The sequence below is a fragment of the Toxorhynchites rutilus genome, chromosome 2 (genome assembly GCF_029784135.1).
Source record: "Toxorhynchites rutilus septentrionalis strain SRP chromosome 2, ASM2978413v1, whole genome shotgun sequence".
NCBI classification, from domain to species: domain Eukaryota; kingdom Metazoa; phylum Arthropoda; class Insecta; order Diptera; family Culicidae; genus Toxorhynchites; species Toxorhynchites rutilus.
In genome coordinates, this window is record NC_073745.1 from 108,272,392 (window position 1) to 108,291,537 (window position 19,146).

The following is a 19,146-nucleotide window of genomic DNA, read 5'->3' on the forward strand; positions in this document are numbered from 1 at the left end:
CTTCAGCCGCAAAATGGTAATAGCGTCAATTAGTAAGTTTTATGTTCAAATTGCGACTACACGCTACTTTTCTGCAGTTTCTTTTCCTTCGGGCTATCCGTCTTGGTGATGATAATATTCTGCAACGGCAGCACACAGTTCGCGTGACGGCGAAGAAAAGGAAACTAATTAATTGTACTCACCAGGTTCTTCATTTGAATTTGCTTCAGGTTTCGCGACGACAAAAGGGATGTGTTCTTTCGGTGTGTGAAGCAGAAGAATCCAGTTTCGTGGCTCGGGTAAATCCTCAAAATATTTATTTCGTTTCACAGTGGGTTGAGAGACGGACAGGACTGCTATTATGTAAATGTGTAAAAACGAAAATTCCCAAATAATTGCATTACGTTCAGGGCGAATTTCTATTGTCATGTGTAAAACGTAACCCCGTAGGATGCTAGATTTAAAATTAAAATGTACAACGTATAAAACCAGCGTAAACAGCATATAGTAAATGATGATCCATAGGAAAGAGTTACGTTCCAGAATATTTTAAATTTCCTATCAGGCGTTCACACAAACAATTCTCATGATAGATGATTCAAACTTCCAATTTAGCGTATTTGTAAATTCTCACGTGTAGTCCTCCACTGTCTGTGATGGATCTGTGTAATCCATGGTCCTCTGAATTAGAGCATTCCAAAACCTTTGGAATAGTTGATGGCCTTCAGTAATCGTTCTTCTAGTTTCTCCTTGGTGCTATATTCGGGCAACAGCAATACATTAAAACATGTATGGCTTGTCGGTAATCGTTCGCAGTCCGGTCCATTACGTGCAATCACCAGCTTCAACCGACTGAGGCCACCAACGGGTACTCGATCGGATCCTGGAGGAAACAAAACACAACAATAACATTCGACAACAATTAGCGATGACTTCGGCGACGACTCACCTGTGGTGAATTGGAGCAACTTTCGTTTCGAGTCCATCGATAATCCATGAACAATTTCCCAGAAGTCTTTGATGACCTGCGACTCGGCCGTGAAGCCCCCCTCGTATTCGGTAGACTGCTCCAGCTCGTTGAAATCAAATTCCTTGCTCCCACAGACGATAAGTTCGATTTCCTCTGGACGGAAGAGCAGATGCAGCGGGCTCTCGTCTGTCACCATCTGGAAACCGCGCTTGAACGCTTTGAACTGTTTTTCGATGCTTTGATTGAGCAGAAAGTCGGTATACGAATCGACGAACTCTTGTTTGTTATCCTGATTGACAAATATTTTATCCCCGTCTGGCTTTAGCTCATGGTCCAGCGTAGTGCCGAATACATCCTTGTAGCAGATTTTGAACGTTTGCATGAACACTTCCTCCATGTCGTTTTCTTGATAGTCTAACATAGATTTTAAGCTGTTGAATAATACCTAGTAGAGGAGAAATGAAACAAAACATGATTCCTTTGACGCAAGACAGCGGATGACCGCTCTTACCGGATTCCAGTCTTTCAAATCCCCAAACGAACCCTTCATTCCCATCAACTTCCTATAAACAACCATTGGGAAATTCACTGCCAGAATAATATTGTTGTAAATCGCCAATCCAAGCACGATTCCAATCAGTGTAAACTGTGCTTCATTCTCGAACGAGGTCGAGTTGAACCACACCGTGTTTGTGTCTTCATTGTTGATGAACATTCCGTAATCGGGATTGAAGATCTCCTCAATAATCAGCTGGAAGAACTCCTTGGACACCCCGCCCTCGTCAATGCCTTGTTCCCCGGAAAACTCCACCACAAGCTGCTTCTTCAGGTCTTTCGGATTCGACATGGCTATCATTTCCAACTCCACTAATGCATCGTCAATGATGTGGTCGCGACGAATTTTTAGCTTCAGATAAGGATTTACGCTCTGCAGTCCACCACCAAGCTGCTGGTGGAGAAAGCTCAATCTACGCTCGGAGTACATTCGAATCCGCGAGTCGTAGTAGAGGGCGAGCGTTTTCGTGGCCGGGGTCAAAATAAAGGAGTAGAGCATAAAGCTGAACTTTTTCAATTCGTTAAAAAATGCTCCGTCCGAGGTAGTATTCTTGTAGTTTAGATAGTCGTGGTCCATCTCGATCACATCGCACAACGGCTCGTTGTAGAACTCACTGTACGCTATGTGGGGCCTTCGGCAGTCCAGTATGTTGACATCCAACTCCACTGCCAGCGGATCTTCTATTTTTTGCTGTTTGGCATTCTTCTCCTTACTGCTGCTGTAAGGCGTTGGTTCGTCATCTTCGGGAATGAGCGAAAGATAGGTTGGGGGTGCAATATCACCTAAATCGGCCTCCCGGAAATGCTTAGGCTCCATTTCTCCTGCCAGGATGTTAGCATAAAATACGATCTGTAATGAATAAGAATTATTAGGATTTTTCTGTCATATTGATTAAATATCGGATCATAAACCACTCGATCTATCTATTCAAGTTTCTAATAAAAATATACATACCTGTAATGTTATTATTATCGCTTTTAGAGACCAAATCGATCAACTTCTTTGATGCTCATATTTACAAAAAGAAGTTGTATCTATTTTCTATCGCTTACACTTTTCAGTTTAAAAAATTTCAGCAACAATGCTTCCAAGAAGGGATTGGCTGTGGTTCATTCTAACTTTGAATATTTTTCTTCTGATGAATCGGATATTTTCGACATCGATCGCGCGTGTGCTTTTTAAAACTCCAATTGCGACGGCGAGGAGTTACCTTCGAGAAACCTAAGAAGGTAACTGAGAACTCTTCTAAAACCATGTTTCAAAAACAAGTCAATTGTTGTGGAAAAGTTTCTCCAGCTCCCGAGTTGATGATGACGGATTTAATAGCGTTAACAAGAGATGAATGGGAGTCTCCGTAGCCACATTGGTTTGCTTGACAAGCGATCGATCGTGAGTTCAAAACTCAGGGCCCTCCTTGACTATCTTTGTGTTGTTACAGAATAACTACGTCCACGCAACAATCATCAGCGAATGGAGATCGATCCACGGTCGAAATAAGATCGATTCATCCATACAACTGCTCTGCTCTGCAAGACACATCGGGCTGTGCTGTTCTATTAATAACTCAACAATGATCATATCAACTGTCTCCGCTGTCCGGTCTAACTGGATAATGGAAGAACGGAAGGAAAACTCTTATGCCTAAATGGCTACTGTGTAAATGTGTACCATATACAATGGTATAGAAGGGAATACTCTAACGCCAAAAAATGGCAACTGTGTAATGTGCTAATTATAGATATGATAAACATGTGACATGTACACGATTACAATTCGGCTTTGTTACAGCAAAAATGCTATTCAGCCTAAAATAAACAAAAGGGATAAAAAAAAATCAGGTTGTTTCAAAAGTTCTTACCCTCAAAGGCTTCTTAAGTGTCTGGCCTTAATGCTTTTCGCACAAAAGAAATGCCTCATCATGCGCGGGTTGTTATACACGGCATACATTGTGCCGTGCATACGCTCACACGAAGCAACTGAGCCCATCATGCGCTATTACTATCGTTATCATACGCAGGCCACTCGGTGACCAATCGATACACGAGACCGTCATACAGGCTTACGAGCTGAATGACAGTCTCGTGTCGAGTTTCAGCCTTTATGCGTGCTATAGTGTACCTATTTTGCGCATGTCACTCTGTGACCACAATGCATCCAATATTTTTTCGACATAGGACTACGTCTTTCATTGAGGGTGCCAAATCAGAAAACAGGTCACGTTTTTATGAAATAAAGTTAACGTTAATAACTATTTTTGCTGCAAACGGATTTTAACGATTTGCATACCAATCGGATCGAAAATCTTCTAAGATTTGTTCGATATGCTATACATTACAATCCCATAGTCTTTATATGGTTTAAATTGATGAAAATTAGAAGCATTCCATTTTTCTCATACATTTATTCTGTCCATTTGTGTGCTTTCCCGAACAGAGCTGTCAATAATGGGCAACTTATGCAGCCGCTAGAATAGAAACAATGAAAGGGAATAGCGAAAAGAGAATATTTGCGAAGTAAACTTCACCCTTGCATAGTAAGTAAGCTGTCGCTAGCATAAGTATTACATCTTCTCTGAGGAAAATTCTCGGAATCTTTCTGTGCCCGGAACAACAAAGGTCGCTTATTCTGCTCGTTTTGTGTTTTATGTTTCAGCTCGAGCTGTGAACGCTAGCGAATATTTCACTTGAAGTGCTTCTGGAATTGCAATTAAGACAACCATCCGAGCCATGGCAAAGCAAGCGAAAAAAGAGAATAGTGCAAATGATTATAGGTCGCTTCTAGCCATCAGTGTTTGGCTTTGTGTGTGTTGCCTGTTTCCGTTGCGCAAAACTTAGAACTTGTTCATTTCCTGCACATGTGAATAGCACACCTTCGATACTTTTAGTTGCCATTCGTATTTTCTCTCGTGCGCATCGGCTCTGTTCTGATGCGACAAGCTCCTAACTTTGTTGACGGTTTTGACCGAGAGTCGAAAACGATTTTTCATAAGCGGTCATTCTCGCGATGTTTCTTTTCGATCAGATGCACACAGTTGCAGCGTGTTCGATGCTTGTTGACGGAAGATGCCTCTCGTTAGTGCAATGCGTGCATTGATATAAAGAAACAAATTCCGACATATGACCAATTAGTGTATTGTTCTCGCAAAGGCAGGAAGGAATCGTTGCTTCTCGAAATGATTCTACAAAACCACGCAAGCCATTTAACCTTTTCAGGGACACTGGAACTTTTTACTAAAGAGTTATTAATGAAATTATTATTACAGTAGAACCCCGATTATCCGCGGAACAGTCTGGCTATCTCACCGCGGATTACGATAATCGCGGATAACGCAATGACTTATAGAGGCGAATGAACTGAATTTCATGCTCTCGTTCGTACGGAACCAACGCACATATAAGTAAAATACGCCCTGATAGTATTAAATGACAAAAAAATATGGAAAACCAATTCGATGTGGGTATTACCAGCGGAAGTCGAATATCGTATTCCGATGCCATTTTGGAATCGAAAATGGTGACTTCGGGTTTGTTAAAAAACGACTCTAAAAGACAGGAAATCGACCTTTTGGGACTTGACCTGAGAGGCAGTGAAGGTATGGAAAAAAATAATTATCGAGTTTAAAGAACCGACCATGTACATTTTGTTTAGTGGTCCAAAAAAATGATCTGTGCAAAGTTTCAGTTCAATCGCTGGCAATCGCTGGAGCTCAACTGGGTACAAAAATCTTGTTACATATCAGCACCGCGTTGCATTCTGAAGACTGGTCTCAAACAGTTTCACTTATACACCCCCGCTTTGGAGGAAAAAAATTAAGACTAACTGATTGACCCATTCGAACACTTCAACAAAGGAAATAGGTGGCAATGGATGTATGGAAAAAAATCATCATCGAATTTCAAAAACCGACCATGTACATTTTGTTTATTAGTCCAAAAAATGATCTGTGCCAAATTTCAGCTCAATCGGACATGATTTAGGGGTGCCTCAAAGCACTGTATTCATGCACAAAAATAATATTATGGTCGTTATTCATAATTTGGGCAATACAGTTTAAACATTGTTAAGCTGGATTGATACAAATAATTTTCTAACGATTTTATTATTAACTATTTGTTGGTTTTGGACATCACGTTGCCTCAGCGAGTGCCATTTGCACGTTGATGCCATTTCGCTTATTTCATTGAATGAGAATTCGGTAGAACTCACTAAACCTATACCAATTTATATACAAGATAGTACCTATATTATCACTAGATTGTCCAAGGAAGTCGTTTTGACTGCTTCTAAATTTCAATTATAAAAACAACTATGTCTATAATGACACAAGTTTTTTAGAATGTTGTGACTTTTTTTATAACATATAAATGCAAACTTCTTCCCGCCCAAAATTTATTTTCCGTTATCACATTCACGTTTTTGTTTTACTAAGCCCACGTTTATAGGTCCAATCGCAGAACTAATCTACCCTTCAAAATTATCTTTTAATATAAAATTTCTAGTACTTCTACCAAAAACTCGTTATTATAATATCAGATTATTTTTATACACAATTTTCGCTCACGATTTTCAACCACTTGTGAATAACATGTTTCTCCGTGACATAGAATAAATGTTTGATACACAAAATATGATAGAATGAAGACAGTCCTAAGTCGGACAATTATTTTCTCGAGTTTTGCTCTTATCAACACATTCGGTGAACTACTTTTATTTATATAGATAGAAGAAGGTATAGGAGAGCGTTTTATCACATTAAAAAAAAAACAATTGTCATGTTTGGTTGGAATATGCTTGGTTGAAATATGGGTATCATTTTTATGGGACCCCCTCTCCATTTCAGAGGGGGGAGGGGTGTCATACCATCATTGAAACATTTCTCAAATTCAAAAACCTTCACATGCCAAATTTGGCTCCATTTGATTGATTAGTTTTCGAGTTATGCAGAAATTTGTGTTTAATTTGAATGGTAGCCTCCCCTTAGAGGGGAGGGAGGAGTGTCGAACCACCATAGAAACGTTTATCGATTCCTAAAACCTCTATATGATAAGTTTAATTTGTTTGATTAGTTCTCGAGTTGTTCAGCACCCTCCCCTCCTCCTCTTTAGAGACGAGAAAGGAGTGTCAAACCACCATAAAACATTTATTGCTCCCTAAAACCTCCACATGCCAAATTTGGTTCCATTTGCTTGATTAGTTCTCGAGTTATGCAGAAATATATGTTTCATTTGTATGGCAGTCCCCCCTTAGAGAGATGGGAGGAGTGTTGAACCACCTTAGAAATGTTTCTTGCCCCCTAAAACCTGCACATGCCAAATTTGGTTCCGTTTGCTTTTTAGGAACGATTGGACAACAGTAATAGCGGAAATACGTTCATATAGTGGGGTTTTATGTGCTCGTTGAAATTACAAGGCAAACAAACTAAAACTCATCAAATATGACTTTGCTGCAACAATAAAACAATAAATACAAATAATAGCAATAAAAAATGTCATAAGCATGTTTGCGGACAATCTGCACATAAAAAGATTTCCATTTTCTTTTGTAAAAAATGTACCAAAATGTATAATTTTTCTCCCAATTGAAATAATTTGTTTTCTTTGTTAACATTTACTAATAACAGTTATATGGCAACTCTGAATAATATAAAAATATTGAAACTTATTTTCAAACGATCTAGGTATATACAAAGTTTTAGACTTTCTAGTGTTATAGATTTTTTAGAAATAAAAATCCATTTCAGAATGAAACTTATAACATTTTGTATTTAATGGATTACTAAAATGGGATATACCAAGCATATCAATCCCTTTCTTCATAATCAGATAAATAAACCTCAATTAGCAAGACTTACCTTCATAACCTTTGTAGCGTTGCACACAATCTCATTGTCATGAATCTTAACGTCCCGAAAGTAGTTCAGCGAGAGTGTCGAAACAGTGATAAGCTGCTGCAGCAGTTGCAGCAGAGGCAGAATATGGTCTCTGCAGTGCACCGACCAGATATGCGCCAACCGGGCCTGGGCCCACAGCGGTAGATAGCACACGGCGGCGCAAATGCTTGGAAGCGAGCCCTCCAGGAACTCGGCCGAAGCGATTTGCAACACCTCGAAGACGATCACGAAAACGGTGATCACCTCATCGATGTCCTCCTTCTTATTCACCTGCACGCGCAGCTCGATTCCAAGCGATTCTCCGAGCGATTGTAAGGCATTGTTGATGGAACCGAATACGGCGCTTTTGGTCTCGTATAGCGCTTTAATGGAGCGCCGTAAACTGGTTAGATCTACCGAGGTGTGATGTTTGTCTTTTGTTTCCGGCATTTTTTCCGCACAACTGTCCTCGTCTTTGTCGAGATCACCTTCGAGGATGCGCAAGTCTTCTTTTTTTAGATTTTTCAAATCTTCTGGCGCCTTTTCCAGCATCGCATCGATGCTGGAGCTTGCTTTCTTTTGGAAGCTAGCCGCTATTGATTGTTGAGATGAAAAGATGGCACCTAGTGTACGGATCAGTGGCGTGTCCGAACTCTCTCGCTCGCAGGTGGCTATCAGTTCTCGAAGCTTTGCTTCATCTAGGTATTCTATTGGCTTTGAATCACGTTGTTCTTTGCTTGACGACTCCTTAGAGCTATGACTGCCAGATGTGGCACCTTTCTTCTTTCCACATCCGGCTGAATCTTTCTGGGTGAGCTTTGTTTTACTACTGCCCCCGGCAAATGATGACGGCGAACTACTTCCCTGACTAGTGTTAACGCGAACGCAACGGGTGCTATCTTCTTCGCTACCTCCTCCCTCGTAGTGGTGATTTCGATTTTTACGTGTGCTTGTTTCATTCTGTTCATCTTCTTTCACCGAGTCCATTTCGGCGTTAGGGCTGGAAGAGGCGAGAATAAGTTGATATCGTGGAAATTACAACGGAAATGAGGTGAGAGTGTAAATATCTATGCAGCGGCGAAGCAGCGATTTTTCTAATGAAAACAATAATACACTTACCTATCATTGAGATCTATCATGTCAATATTTCCACCAGGTAGACGCCGGCGCCAGTTGATGCTAGCATTCGAGTCGGTTATTCCTAGGCTCGCGCTTGCGGCTGAACTACTGGCGGCCACTATCCCACTACTGCTCTCCTCGTCGCCAGCTACGGAAGTCGTCGAGGAAGCATTTGCCATAGTTTTCGGTACCTTCGATGGGTGCGCGTCGCATAGTTCTGCTTCCTGTGTGAACAGCTGAATTGCGCGGGCAGCGGCCGCATTTGGAGTCAGTTTCTCCACTTTGCCACTTGACGCGCAGTGTTTATTGTTACATTTCGTATTACCGCACCCATCCACAAGTTGATAGAAATATCGCTCGATTAGCTTTCTAGCGGAGGCACGTTTCATATCGTCGCCTTCCGAGCTCTGTTGCTGCTTCGCTCCAGTGGGTGTACTTTTAGAACGGGTCTCTACAACGCTGGCTGGCACTGGAACAGTCGATCTTCTCGGTTTGTCCGCGTCGATAATGCTGCACTGATCGGACGTTACTTTGCAGACCGGTTCTGTGGTGCGTTTTCCGTTGCTGGATGACGACGATTCTTCATTGATTTTGCTGGAGATAATGGTAAGGATTGCAATGGTTGGATTGATGCTCGTGGAAGCACGCGGCGATTCGCAAATAGTTGTGGAAAATTGTTTGAAATTTAACATACAATATAAACTACGAACAATGTTATCGTCATCGCGCTAGGACGTCGTGAAATCGTTGTGAATTTGTCTTTAAATGAAGAACTATTTTCGTTGCCTTCAATTATGTGCCAACAGAGAACATATTCCCTTAAGTGATCAGCGATGATCCGGTTGCGTGTGTTGGAAGTTGCGGCGCTCGTATACACAAGCTGATTAATGATAATGCGAACATACTATTTAAGTGTAATAAGTGTTTGTCTGCAAGCAAACGCGAATCGCCGAATGATTTAGTTGTTGACATATTATTGTCGAAAGGAGATGAACAAGCTCACTTCCTTATCAGAGACAATAACCAATATTCGTGATACCGTTGCTTCGCATAAGGCCCGAAATCTTCGAAGGTGAAAAATGAAGACCGACTCTACTCTCCGCTTCTACTGGAACTGCTTCGGCAGTCTCCGCCAACAAAAAGTGACTTGACTAGTAAATGAATTGACTAGCGTTGACTAGCGAGGATGACTGGTGAACTAGTCCATTCAGTGGTTATTTTAACTGACTTGACTAATGAATACAAATCGGCTTCTTTATTCAACTGATTTCAATCCACACTTCCATTTCCCCCTGACACTAACTTTATACACGCTTATAAAATTAGTGTAGCGTATGTCAAACCACGTTGAACTCAAACATCGATGCATGCACACGTACATGGGAGAGATAAAGAGAGGAACGAATTCGTTTTGGGGGAAGTCACTTCAAAATGCAATGAAGACAATTTGACTGGGAAGAATGAAATGATATAGTCGAGTCGGTAGAGAGAGATAGCGGCCAAACGCCCGACTGACTGTTTAGTAGTTTTGGCGGAGAAACTGCGTGAAGAAGCCAAAAGTCATTACTAATTGAATATGGATATAGTCAGTCAGATGGTCAGCTGACTATCCTCAGTTGACTATGACTATGCAGAGCGCTGGCTTCGCAGATAAACAGTGCATTGGAAACGGCTAAACAAGTTTTGGAAACAAGCCTTAATGCTGCTCTTCAAGAACATATGGTAAAGCTTGAGAGCAGTGTGGCTAGAATTATGTAAAAAAAATATGTTGAACAAAAAGAATGAGTTTGAGGGTCAAAATATAGTTGCAATGAACAGAAAAAAGGGATACTCGATCGGAATTCGATTTTAATTCAAGAAGGAAAATAAAAGGGATGTCAAACAGTAATGATAAACCAATTCTGATTGAAAGCAAAAATGACCGAAAGCGCGGACGAAGTTGTTTTTAACGGATTGTGTATGTATACACAATGAAGAAGGAACTGCCATCATCGTCTCAATGATAATGAATGATTATTTTGTATATGTTAATAGAAATTAAAAGAAAAAAAGAAAATAGAAAGTCTAGATAACGTTTGAGCACGCGCGCGTTAATGCAGCCATGAGAAATCTGAATTGTGATAGCGATTAGAACATAGTAGAGTTTGTTTCTATTGTGGAATTGGACATGTAAGTCTTGATAAAAAGGAACACAGCTATGATTGAGGTTGGGTCGAAAATCGAGAGAGCGAATATTGTCGAGTAAAGAAGGCCTACGAGCGATTTCTGAAGGATCAAAAAGACAACCGTAAGAATGAACGGATAGGCTACAACATGAAATTCATTCAACAGGTCAAATGTTTGATTAAACTGGAGATTAGAACAGTTAGTCTGACAGATTTGGCAGTCAGATAAGCAATATAATATCTCATGGCTTGCTATTACATATATTTCTACAATCCTGCAATCCAATCTGTTTTTATTGAAAATAGATTAACGCAACACATGTAGCGTAATGCTTGAAACATTGTGGTTGTCTACGTATTATATATTTTTTCTTTTGCTATCGATCCATGTCTCTAACTTCTTGATCATCTAACAAATATACAGGAACTGGAGGCATTTAACTTTTGATACGTATACCGAACATCAACGTGATGAACTTTATCATCATTTAATTTAGGAGCCGGACATACTCCTAAATTCTTCTGCGACACTTTCTATCATAGCATTTAGGACTTCAATTTGGTTAGGTATGCAACCTTCTATCTATTGCATCTATTTCAGTTAAAGCCATTGAAACCTCTGTCGCATACTTATTAAAACCCATTCGGATATTTCTTATCGTAAACAGAATACTAAGTGAACGAACCATTTACAGGGTCTTTCAAATTAAACGCTCACGCAACAAATTGTAATGATTTCTACAAAAGTGAACCGATTTAAAAAAAAACGAAAATAAAGCTTATTTTAGGATATTCTCGATGTAACCACCTCTTTTTTCGATAACGCGTTTTAAACGGTGAAGAAAATTCTTCATGCACAACTCTAACATTACGACTTCGATGCTGTTATTTCATCTTTGTTTATTCTTTATTTAGTTATTTCTTCTTTAAATTCCTCCAAATTTTATGGTTGATTAACATAGCAACGGTCCTTCACGTACCCCCAGAGGACGTAATCGACGACGAGAAATGTTGAAATTCTTACCATAAGAGGACAAAGTTTCATTAAGGCTTCGGTTGCTCGAGTAATACGATTTCACTAAAAATACACGTTCTTGTAAATTGTACATCGTGACACTGAAAACTCTCCGATCAGACTGAACAAGTCGAATATTATCGTCCCGGAGTGGGAAATGCAGTGTTACCATCGACGGAGCGAAAAAAAGCGTTTAATCTGAAAGACCCTGTATCTTTTTTTTTATTCTTAAATTTTATATAGTTCTGACATTTTCAATTCGTATGTTATGAATAATTGCATACTCCTATGTCAAACAATACGGTTGCATCTCGAAATCGTCCATCATATTTTGTTTTCACCCCGAGATCATACCAACGTTTCTTGATAGCAACCATAGAAAACTTTTCTCTATCCGGTAGGGGATACGAGAATGCCCACGCTTGTCCACGGTGAGGGGGTAGGTGTTCTGCATAATGTCCACGTGGTCACACTGATGACGATACACACGTCTTTACCACATTCGAAGGACTTCTTCGCTAGATGATACTAGCAACCGAAAAGCACGCACTCCAAAAACTGCGTGCAAAACACACAATGGATCACACGCGAAAAGGACAATGTCCAGTGTCATCGACCGACCAACGAAAATGAGGAGATAAAAATTCGACTGTACTTGTTGTTGAACGTATATTTGGTAAAAAAGGATAAGCTTTACAGAGTTTGTCGCTTTTATAGTGACCATCTGCTATCGGTCAGTTCTCATGGTCTTGCTAATTCTCTCTATCTCTCTCGAAATCTCGAAATAATCTTGGGAACTCGTTCAACGTGTAAAATTGTAGTCCGTTTCATTTTGAACGGTTTTGCGTAAATTCAAATTGGGATTAGTTTACAATTTTTATGGCTAATTCTAACCCATGCTTAATAAGTATAGTAGAAATGAAGCCCGAAATTTGTTCTGCATTATCAATTTTTTTTTTTATAACTTTCCACCCTTAGAACTTCGTAATTTTAAAGCAGTGAAACTCTCTCCACCGGAAGAAGTCTACTTTATAATCAAATCGCTATGGAAGAAATCTTTTAGCGATCACTGAACGTGTTGCTACAAAATAAAAAAAAACACGTACGAATTGTAAGTGAACAATGCTTCAATCTGTGATTGATCGAATTTTTCTCTATTTTTAGTAGAGATCAAAGATCAATGAATGTCTGAGAATGTTTATCAGCGAGTCGGTAGAACCCACTCCAGGAGAAAACTATGCATTTTATTGCATATTTATTCCTTAGCCTATTATTCAAAGTTTCCCCCGAAAACGTCCCATTATCTTTTGCACCAGCTGTTTTAGCTTTTGTTTGGCATTCAAATTCTTCTTTCCGTTGAACACCTTCACAACGTTTATGGTTCCACAGTTTACCTCTAGTTTGTCCTTGACATCCGACCAATAATCCTCGATCAGCCTTAGCTTGACCCGGATATAATTTCTTGGGAACCAAAGTGACGCCATTGTCGTTGTACTTCATTAACATTCGGTCATATCTTAATAGTGACAGTTTTCCAATACGGGTCAAAAAAATCGTGCCAGAAAAAGACAACATCTTCTAACTCCGTTTGAAAAACAATCGTGGTTTGTTGTTGCAGGAGTTACGAAAGGTTAATTTCTTAGTATGCAGCTTTTTTCTGGAATTTGACCATTTTTTATTTTGTGTTTTTCTAGGCACTTTGCAGAGGTATTAAATTGTTTGTCTAATAGTTTTTTTTCCGGAAACAACGGCCTTTTAGTGCCATCATCTATAACGGCGCAATCGTAAATCATGAGAAAATTCTTGTAGAACATCCTTGAGCGTTCCTTTGCATCTAGATTTTATTTCGCATTACGGTTCGATACAACTTGTGTCTCGACATTTCTTAAACCACCCTTTCATTTGTTTTTTGAATTTAGGGAGCTCGTGCCATTTTTTCGTGTCTGTCGATGACAAATTCGGGATCCGTTTGAAAAGAGCAACCACTTTCGAGTGAGTTTTGGGATCGGTTGCCTTTGCCTTTGCTTCGATTTCCTGGTTCCCTATCGATGGTTAGACCTTCTTCAAATTGTAACAGGACTTGAAATATCGTGAAGTTTTGAGCTGTTGAAAAATTATAGATTCGTGACGCGCTACAACACATTAAAGGACTAAAAATGTACGTACACCAGTAAACCAAAAACATCAAAAGAGCAAAGTCCTACCTCTCACTGACGAATTTCGGGAAGGCCTATATAATTGCTATGGTACTCCCTTTCGTGGATAACGCGCACCGCGATAATCGAAGTTCTACTGTATATGCAAATGAACACATCCTGATACTTAAAATAATAAATTCATATTCTCATACTGCTTTACGATTCATTCTTTGCCAGCAAACTGCTATTTTGACGTAGGACTACGTCTTACATTAAGTGTGCCAAATCAGAAAATAGGTCACGTTTTTATGAAATAAAGTTAACGTTAATAACTATTTTTTGCTGCGAATGGATTGATCGACTTGTATACCAATCGAATCGGAAATTTTCTAAGATTTGGATTATATGCTCTACATTACAATCCCATAGTCTTTATATGGTTTAAATTGATGAAAATTGGAAGCATTCCCATTTCCCCATACATTTGTTCTGTCCATTTGTGTGCTTTCCCGAATAGAGCTGTCAATAATGAGCAACTTATGCAGCCGCTAGAATAGAAACAGTCGGAGACGAATGAATCGTTGGATTTAAAGTCTCCGTAAACAAAGGAAAAGAAGAAGAAGAATAGAAACAATGAAGGGAAATAACGAAAAGAGAATATTTGCGAAGTAAGTAAGCTGTCGCTAGCGTATAAGTATTGCATCTCCTCTAAGTAAAATTCTTGGAGAGACGAATGAACTCTATGAGTTTAAAGTCTCTTTAATTCAAGAAGAAGACGTAAAAGAATCTTTTCTGTGCCCGAAACAACAAAGGACGCTTATTCTGCTCGTTTTGTGTTCTATGTTCCCCTCGATCTGTGAACGCTAGCGAATATTCACTTAAAGTTTATCGCTGCAACTGTGTGCATCTGTTAGCCGCGTGTTTGATGCTTGTTGAATGGCGATGCACGGATGATGCCTCTCGTTAAATACTCAGTGCAATGCGTGCATTGATATAAAGAAACAAATTGTGGCATATGACCAATTAGTGTATTGTTCTCGCAAAGGCAAGAAAGAATCGTTGCTTCTCGAAATGATTCTACAAAACCACGCAAGGCATTACACGCTTTCAGGGTCCCCGGAACTTTTTACTAAAGAGTTATTTATGAATTTTCGACGTATTCGCAAATAATATTCGAAATGATAACCAACAAATTAAAAAAAAAGATTGCGTGGTCCTACGTCCCAAGCGGTCGTGTCTCGGATACAAGCCGTCGATTTTTTTTTACTAGAATGGTTTTAGATTCTCCAAAAACCTTGTCAAATATCGTATTTTAATCAGCATGTAATGATAGCATGTGCATGCTGCATGTGCCAAATCTAAAAAAAACTGTTCGAAACCCATAAGGTATGTTTTGATGCGGAATTCAACAACGGAAAAATCAAGACAACATAAATTAAATTTGGAAGAAACCGAAGGGCGATATGAGTTAATTCTTGGGTAAGTTAACTTAACTTAACTTAAAGGATTAAAGGCGAATGAACTGCGAAGTTTAAAGCCTCTTAAAATCAAAAAGAAGAAGAAGAAGAAGAGCTCAAAGAACAGAAAAAACACGACTTCTAATGAAGCCAATTTGATTTTTTTTACAAAGCCGATTGTTTGAATTAATATTACGATCAGCATGAAGAGAGATTAACGTTACAGATAACGTAATATATAATAAGCTTTAAATATAGGCGCAATTCAAATATTTTCTTGATCCGAAAATGGAAAAATGTCCACGTGGACAAGAGGGGAGAAGTTTAGTAAATGTCCACGCTTTTCCACGGAGGGGGAGGGGGAGTCTAAAATCGTGCTTTTTCAGTTCACGTGGTATGTGGACAGCTCCTTTGGAGCTATTTTCTTGTTAACTCCCAATTTAGAGCAGCAAGAGCAAATTTCCCGTAAAGTCATTGAAAAACAATCATTTTGCTGAAGTTTTCAATATATATGAATTGTTTCGGACCTGCTGAGTCTGATCATGAGTTTTATTAGTTGTTTTTGTTGAAACTAACATCAAAGATTCACATACAAAAAAATCATTTTGACCATCAAGTGTTTTCCGCTAGACGGGCAGGTGGCAACTATATTGCCACCAATTTTTTCAATGTTTTAGAATGTTTTGCGTATAAAAAAAAGTTTAGTGTATTTTAGCATATAAACATTTCGTATTGGAGTTTGCGTTGATTACTTGCATAGTTTTCATAGTGCGCTTCGCCCTCCGTAACCTTCCCTGGAACGACCCGTCTAATCTCCCTGATTATGCGGCTCGCTGCCAACTTAAAGACCTTCAGTACCTATCAGCACGAAGAACCCAGACACAGCGGATGTTCATATTCGACCTTTTGAAAAACAACATCGATTGTCCGGACCTACTTGAAAATGTTTCGTTTTACATTCCTCAACGTCAATTTAGAAAATTGCCTTTAATTATCGTTCCTAGACATAGAACAAGTTAGGGTTCAACAGCCCATTCAGCAGCTGCCTAAGGGCGTTCAACAATGTTAGTAGCAGTTTCGACTTTAATATGGCTAAAAATGATTTTAAAAACCGATTTATGAACGTAGTTTAAGTTTAAGATCTGTGCGACTAGGTTAATGATTGACACAACACCCTATTTAATTGTGGTACCCTCTTCATATTATAAAACAGAATAATGCGCCATAGTGAGCCATTAAATCCGTATATCTTGCATTTCATCATAAACAGCAGTGCGAAAAAATCATTGCGGCCCGTGGCTATGATTAACATTTCCTGCCGGTGCTGTAATTTTGTAATTTTGATAACCATGTTTCAAATTTTTAAATCAGATGGTTTTTATCCGCTATCGTTTTGTTACGAGCAATTTTTTTTCCAGTATTTTTTGCAGTTGTTGAAACTTGAACTGAAAATTTCTGGGCGTGCTTCGAGCATTGTAATGTTATTGATGACGTTTACGTGTACGATGAGAGTTATTGTACACGTAAACATGAGAGGAGCTAGAAGATTTGCTTAATGAGCTAAAGGTTGTGCGGGTCAGTGACTATAAGTGACATCCAATATTGAGTCAGTCAACTTTCATGTATAACTACAGAACATCCATTGCATGATAGAACACAAGAGAAATATGATTGAATGAATATAAAATGCGCGTGTCAAGCAAATGTGGAAATTTTACAGATGAACTTCTGAGGACATATCTAAAGCAAATTGAAATTTACTGATTATATCTTCTAGACGTTTTACAAGACCACACAGAAAGAAATGTGGTTCGTACAATTATTCTTATCTTCAAAGAGATGAATATATGTTAAAAATGGTGACCGGAATAAATCGCCACAGTAAACAACTGCAACAGAAACAACCGCTTAGAAAAAGTGTAGTAGGCTAGAAATATTTGGCGCGGGAAAAACATCATGTGCCTCACATTTCTAATATAAATTTATTCTCTTGTTCTCGTTTTTCGAAATTTATTCTGAGGACAATGTAATGGGGACGAAGTCCCCATTTGGCGAGGATAAGGAATCGAGGCGGCCCATGCCGCCAAGATGACGCAATCCGAGTCCACCGCCGACCCGCCGTCGGAAGCGGCGGTGTCTCGCACGCAAACCTGGGATCCACTGATTGCCCGGTTAGTTTGAAACATAGGATACGATCCTTTAGCAATGTCCGACCGAGCTCTAGCGAGCGTCGGACGGTATACGTCTGCCCGGGGCGTTACGTTTGCCTGGGGCGATACGTTTGCCCGGTTAATTCTTGTTTTGAAATACAATACCGCGCCACAATATTTATAGCCTACTACACATTTTATAAGCGGTGGTTTCTGTTGCAGTCGTTTTCTGTGGCGATTTATTCCGGGAACCGTTAAAAATCACCCTGAATATTAAATTATTAAACTAAACTCAAACGGGATAGCTTTGCATGATCCATAATGTTGTATTGAAAACGTCAATATAAAGGGATTCTTAACAATTACACTCGGAAATTTATAGCTTTATAGCAATGATAAGCAGATAGCAAACTTTTGTAGTTATTTGTGAAAAATACTTACAAAATATGTATCTCCTAGTGATCCAAAATAATAACTACAGAAATAATTCTCAACGAATTGAAGCTCACGATAACCAGAATGTTGGTTTCAAACTGTATCAACGTTGACAACTTTCAAAAACTGAGCATCCTCCCGAAAAAAATCTAAACAGTGAAAGTAAAATTTATCTTCTTACATGCGCTTAGTGATGTAAATGATGATGTAGGAAGCAGCAGTCTTCGTTCAATGCGCTTTGTACGACCATTCAAAACAAAGGGCAACCGTGAGAGAGGACAAACTGACATTCAACAGATTCAATTTTTCCTGTCTGTTTTTTTTCTGAACCATCCTCTCAACAGATAGAGATGAACCAGCCTACGGCTGAAAATCACTTGAGGAAAAACAACAGAAAAAATCCTCTCAAAAATCCGCGAGCAGAGGAAACAGTAACAGAGCAAATGAAAACACACAACTAAGAGCATGAAATCACGAAATGATTTGCAAAATCAGCGCGTGCTTGCTGTTGATAGAGGTTTTCGTATTTTACATGACGACCAGCAGCAGCTGGTCCCCGGATGGTACGTACCTGGAATCGCCGTCAGTATTGTTTGGTTCGTCCGTGTTCATAGAATTTCGCTGAAAAATCTCAGTGACTCCAATGTTGTGACCCTTCCTCTACGACAGCACCGTTCCGACCGAAAAGAGCACAGTATAGAATATCTTTGTTGATGTGTGATACTGCTGTGGCCGTCTTTGTTTGGCCTATTTTGGCATTAAATCGTCAAAATTGCGCTGAAAAATACATTCCGTCACTGGGAAACTTTCCAAACATTGAGTGCGGCGCAGTCTTTTACTTCGGTATCACTTTCGCAGTAAATTGTTCGGACAAAAAGAGCAATCTCGCGAAAGACTTTACGATTAAAAAAATGATGTATGTTCATTTCAAACTTGACGTTTCAGTTCAACTTTTCCACTGTGGAGAAATCACGAACCGATGTGATGGGCCGTATTCAGGGGTTTTTGTACCATTTCAGGTGAGGGGCTTATAGTGGAGATTAGAGATGGGCAAACCAGTAATGAACTGTTCAATAGAACTAGTTCGCTAAAAAGAGTGAAGAACTGTGTACATGAAAATCAAAAATAAGATGTCGATGTTATCGTTTTCACAATAAAACGCTGATAAATAGCTAGCAACATTTCAGGATGCGTTGTTTTTTTGACGTAGAACTACGTCTTTCATTAAGGCAAGGCGCAAATTGAGACGCATATAGCGCGAGTAACTTGGTGCGATATAGCGCCTGTTTTTGT

General features: G+C 39.4%; 1 protein-coding gene across 1 annotated transcript; it reads right to left on the reverse strand.

Annotated features, from left to right (window-relative positions):
- Positions 1-265: 265 nt before the first annotated feature.
- Positions 266-18,798, reverse strand: LOC129768623 (ubiquitin-protein ligase E3A). The gene is made up of 6 exons (XM_055770380.1): positions 18,425-18,798; positions 8,494-9,087; positions 7,357-8,374; positions 1,461-2,354; positions 929-1,394; positions 266-862 (listed from the first exon to the last, which is right to left on the reverse strand). The coding sequence occupies exons 1-6, from the start codon at positions 18,463-18,465 to the stop codon at positions 666-668; spliced, it is 3,210 nt and encodes a 1,069-aa protein (XP_055626355.1). The 5' UTR covers positions 18,466-18,798; the 3' UTR covers positions 266-665.
- Positions 18,799-19,146: the final 348 nt, after the last annotated feature.

What these genes read in the sequence shown, in the direction of transcription:
- LOC129768623 (XM_055770380.1), bottom strand. Translation starts at nt 18,465, where the DNA reads ATGAACACGGACGAACCAAACAATACTGACGGCGATTCCAG. An exon ending in ATTTGAAAGACTGGAATCCG is followed by an intron (nt 1,395 to 1,460) that starts GTAAGAGCGGTC and finishes CTCCTCTACTAG; the next exon opens with GTATTATTCAACAGCTTAAA. An exon ending in GTTGCTCCAATTCACCACAG is followed by an intron (nt 863 to 928) that starts GTGAGTCGTCGC and finishes TGTTTCCTCCAG; the next exon opens with GATCCGATCGAGTACCCGTT.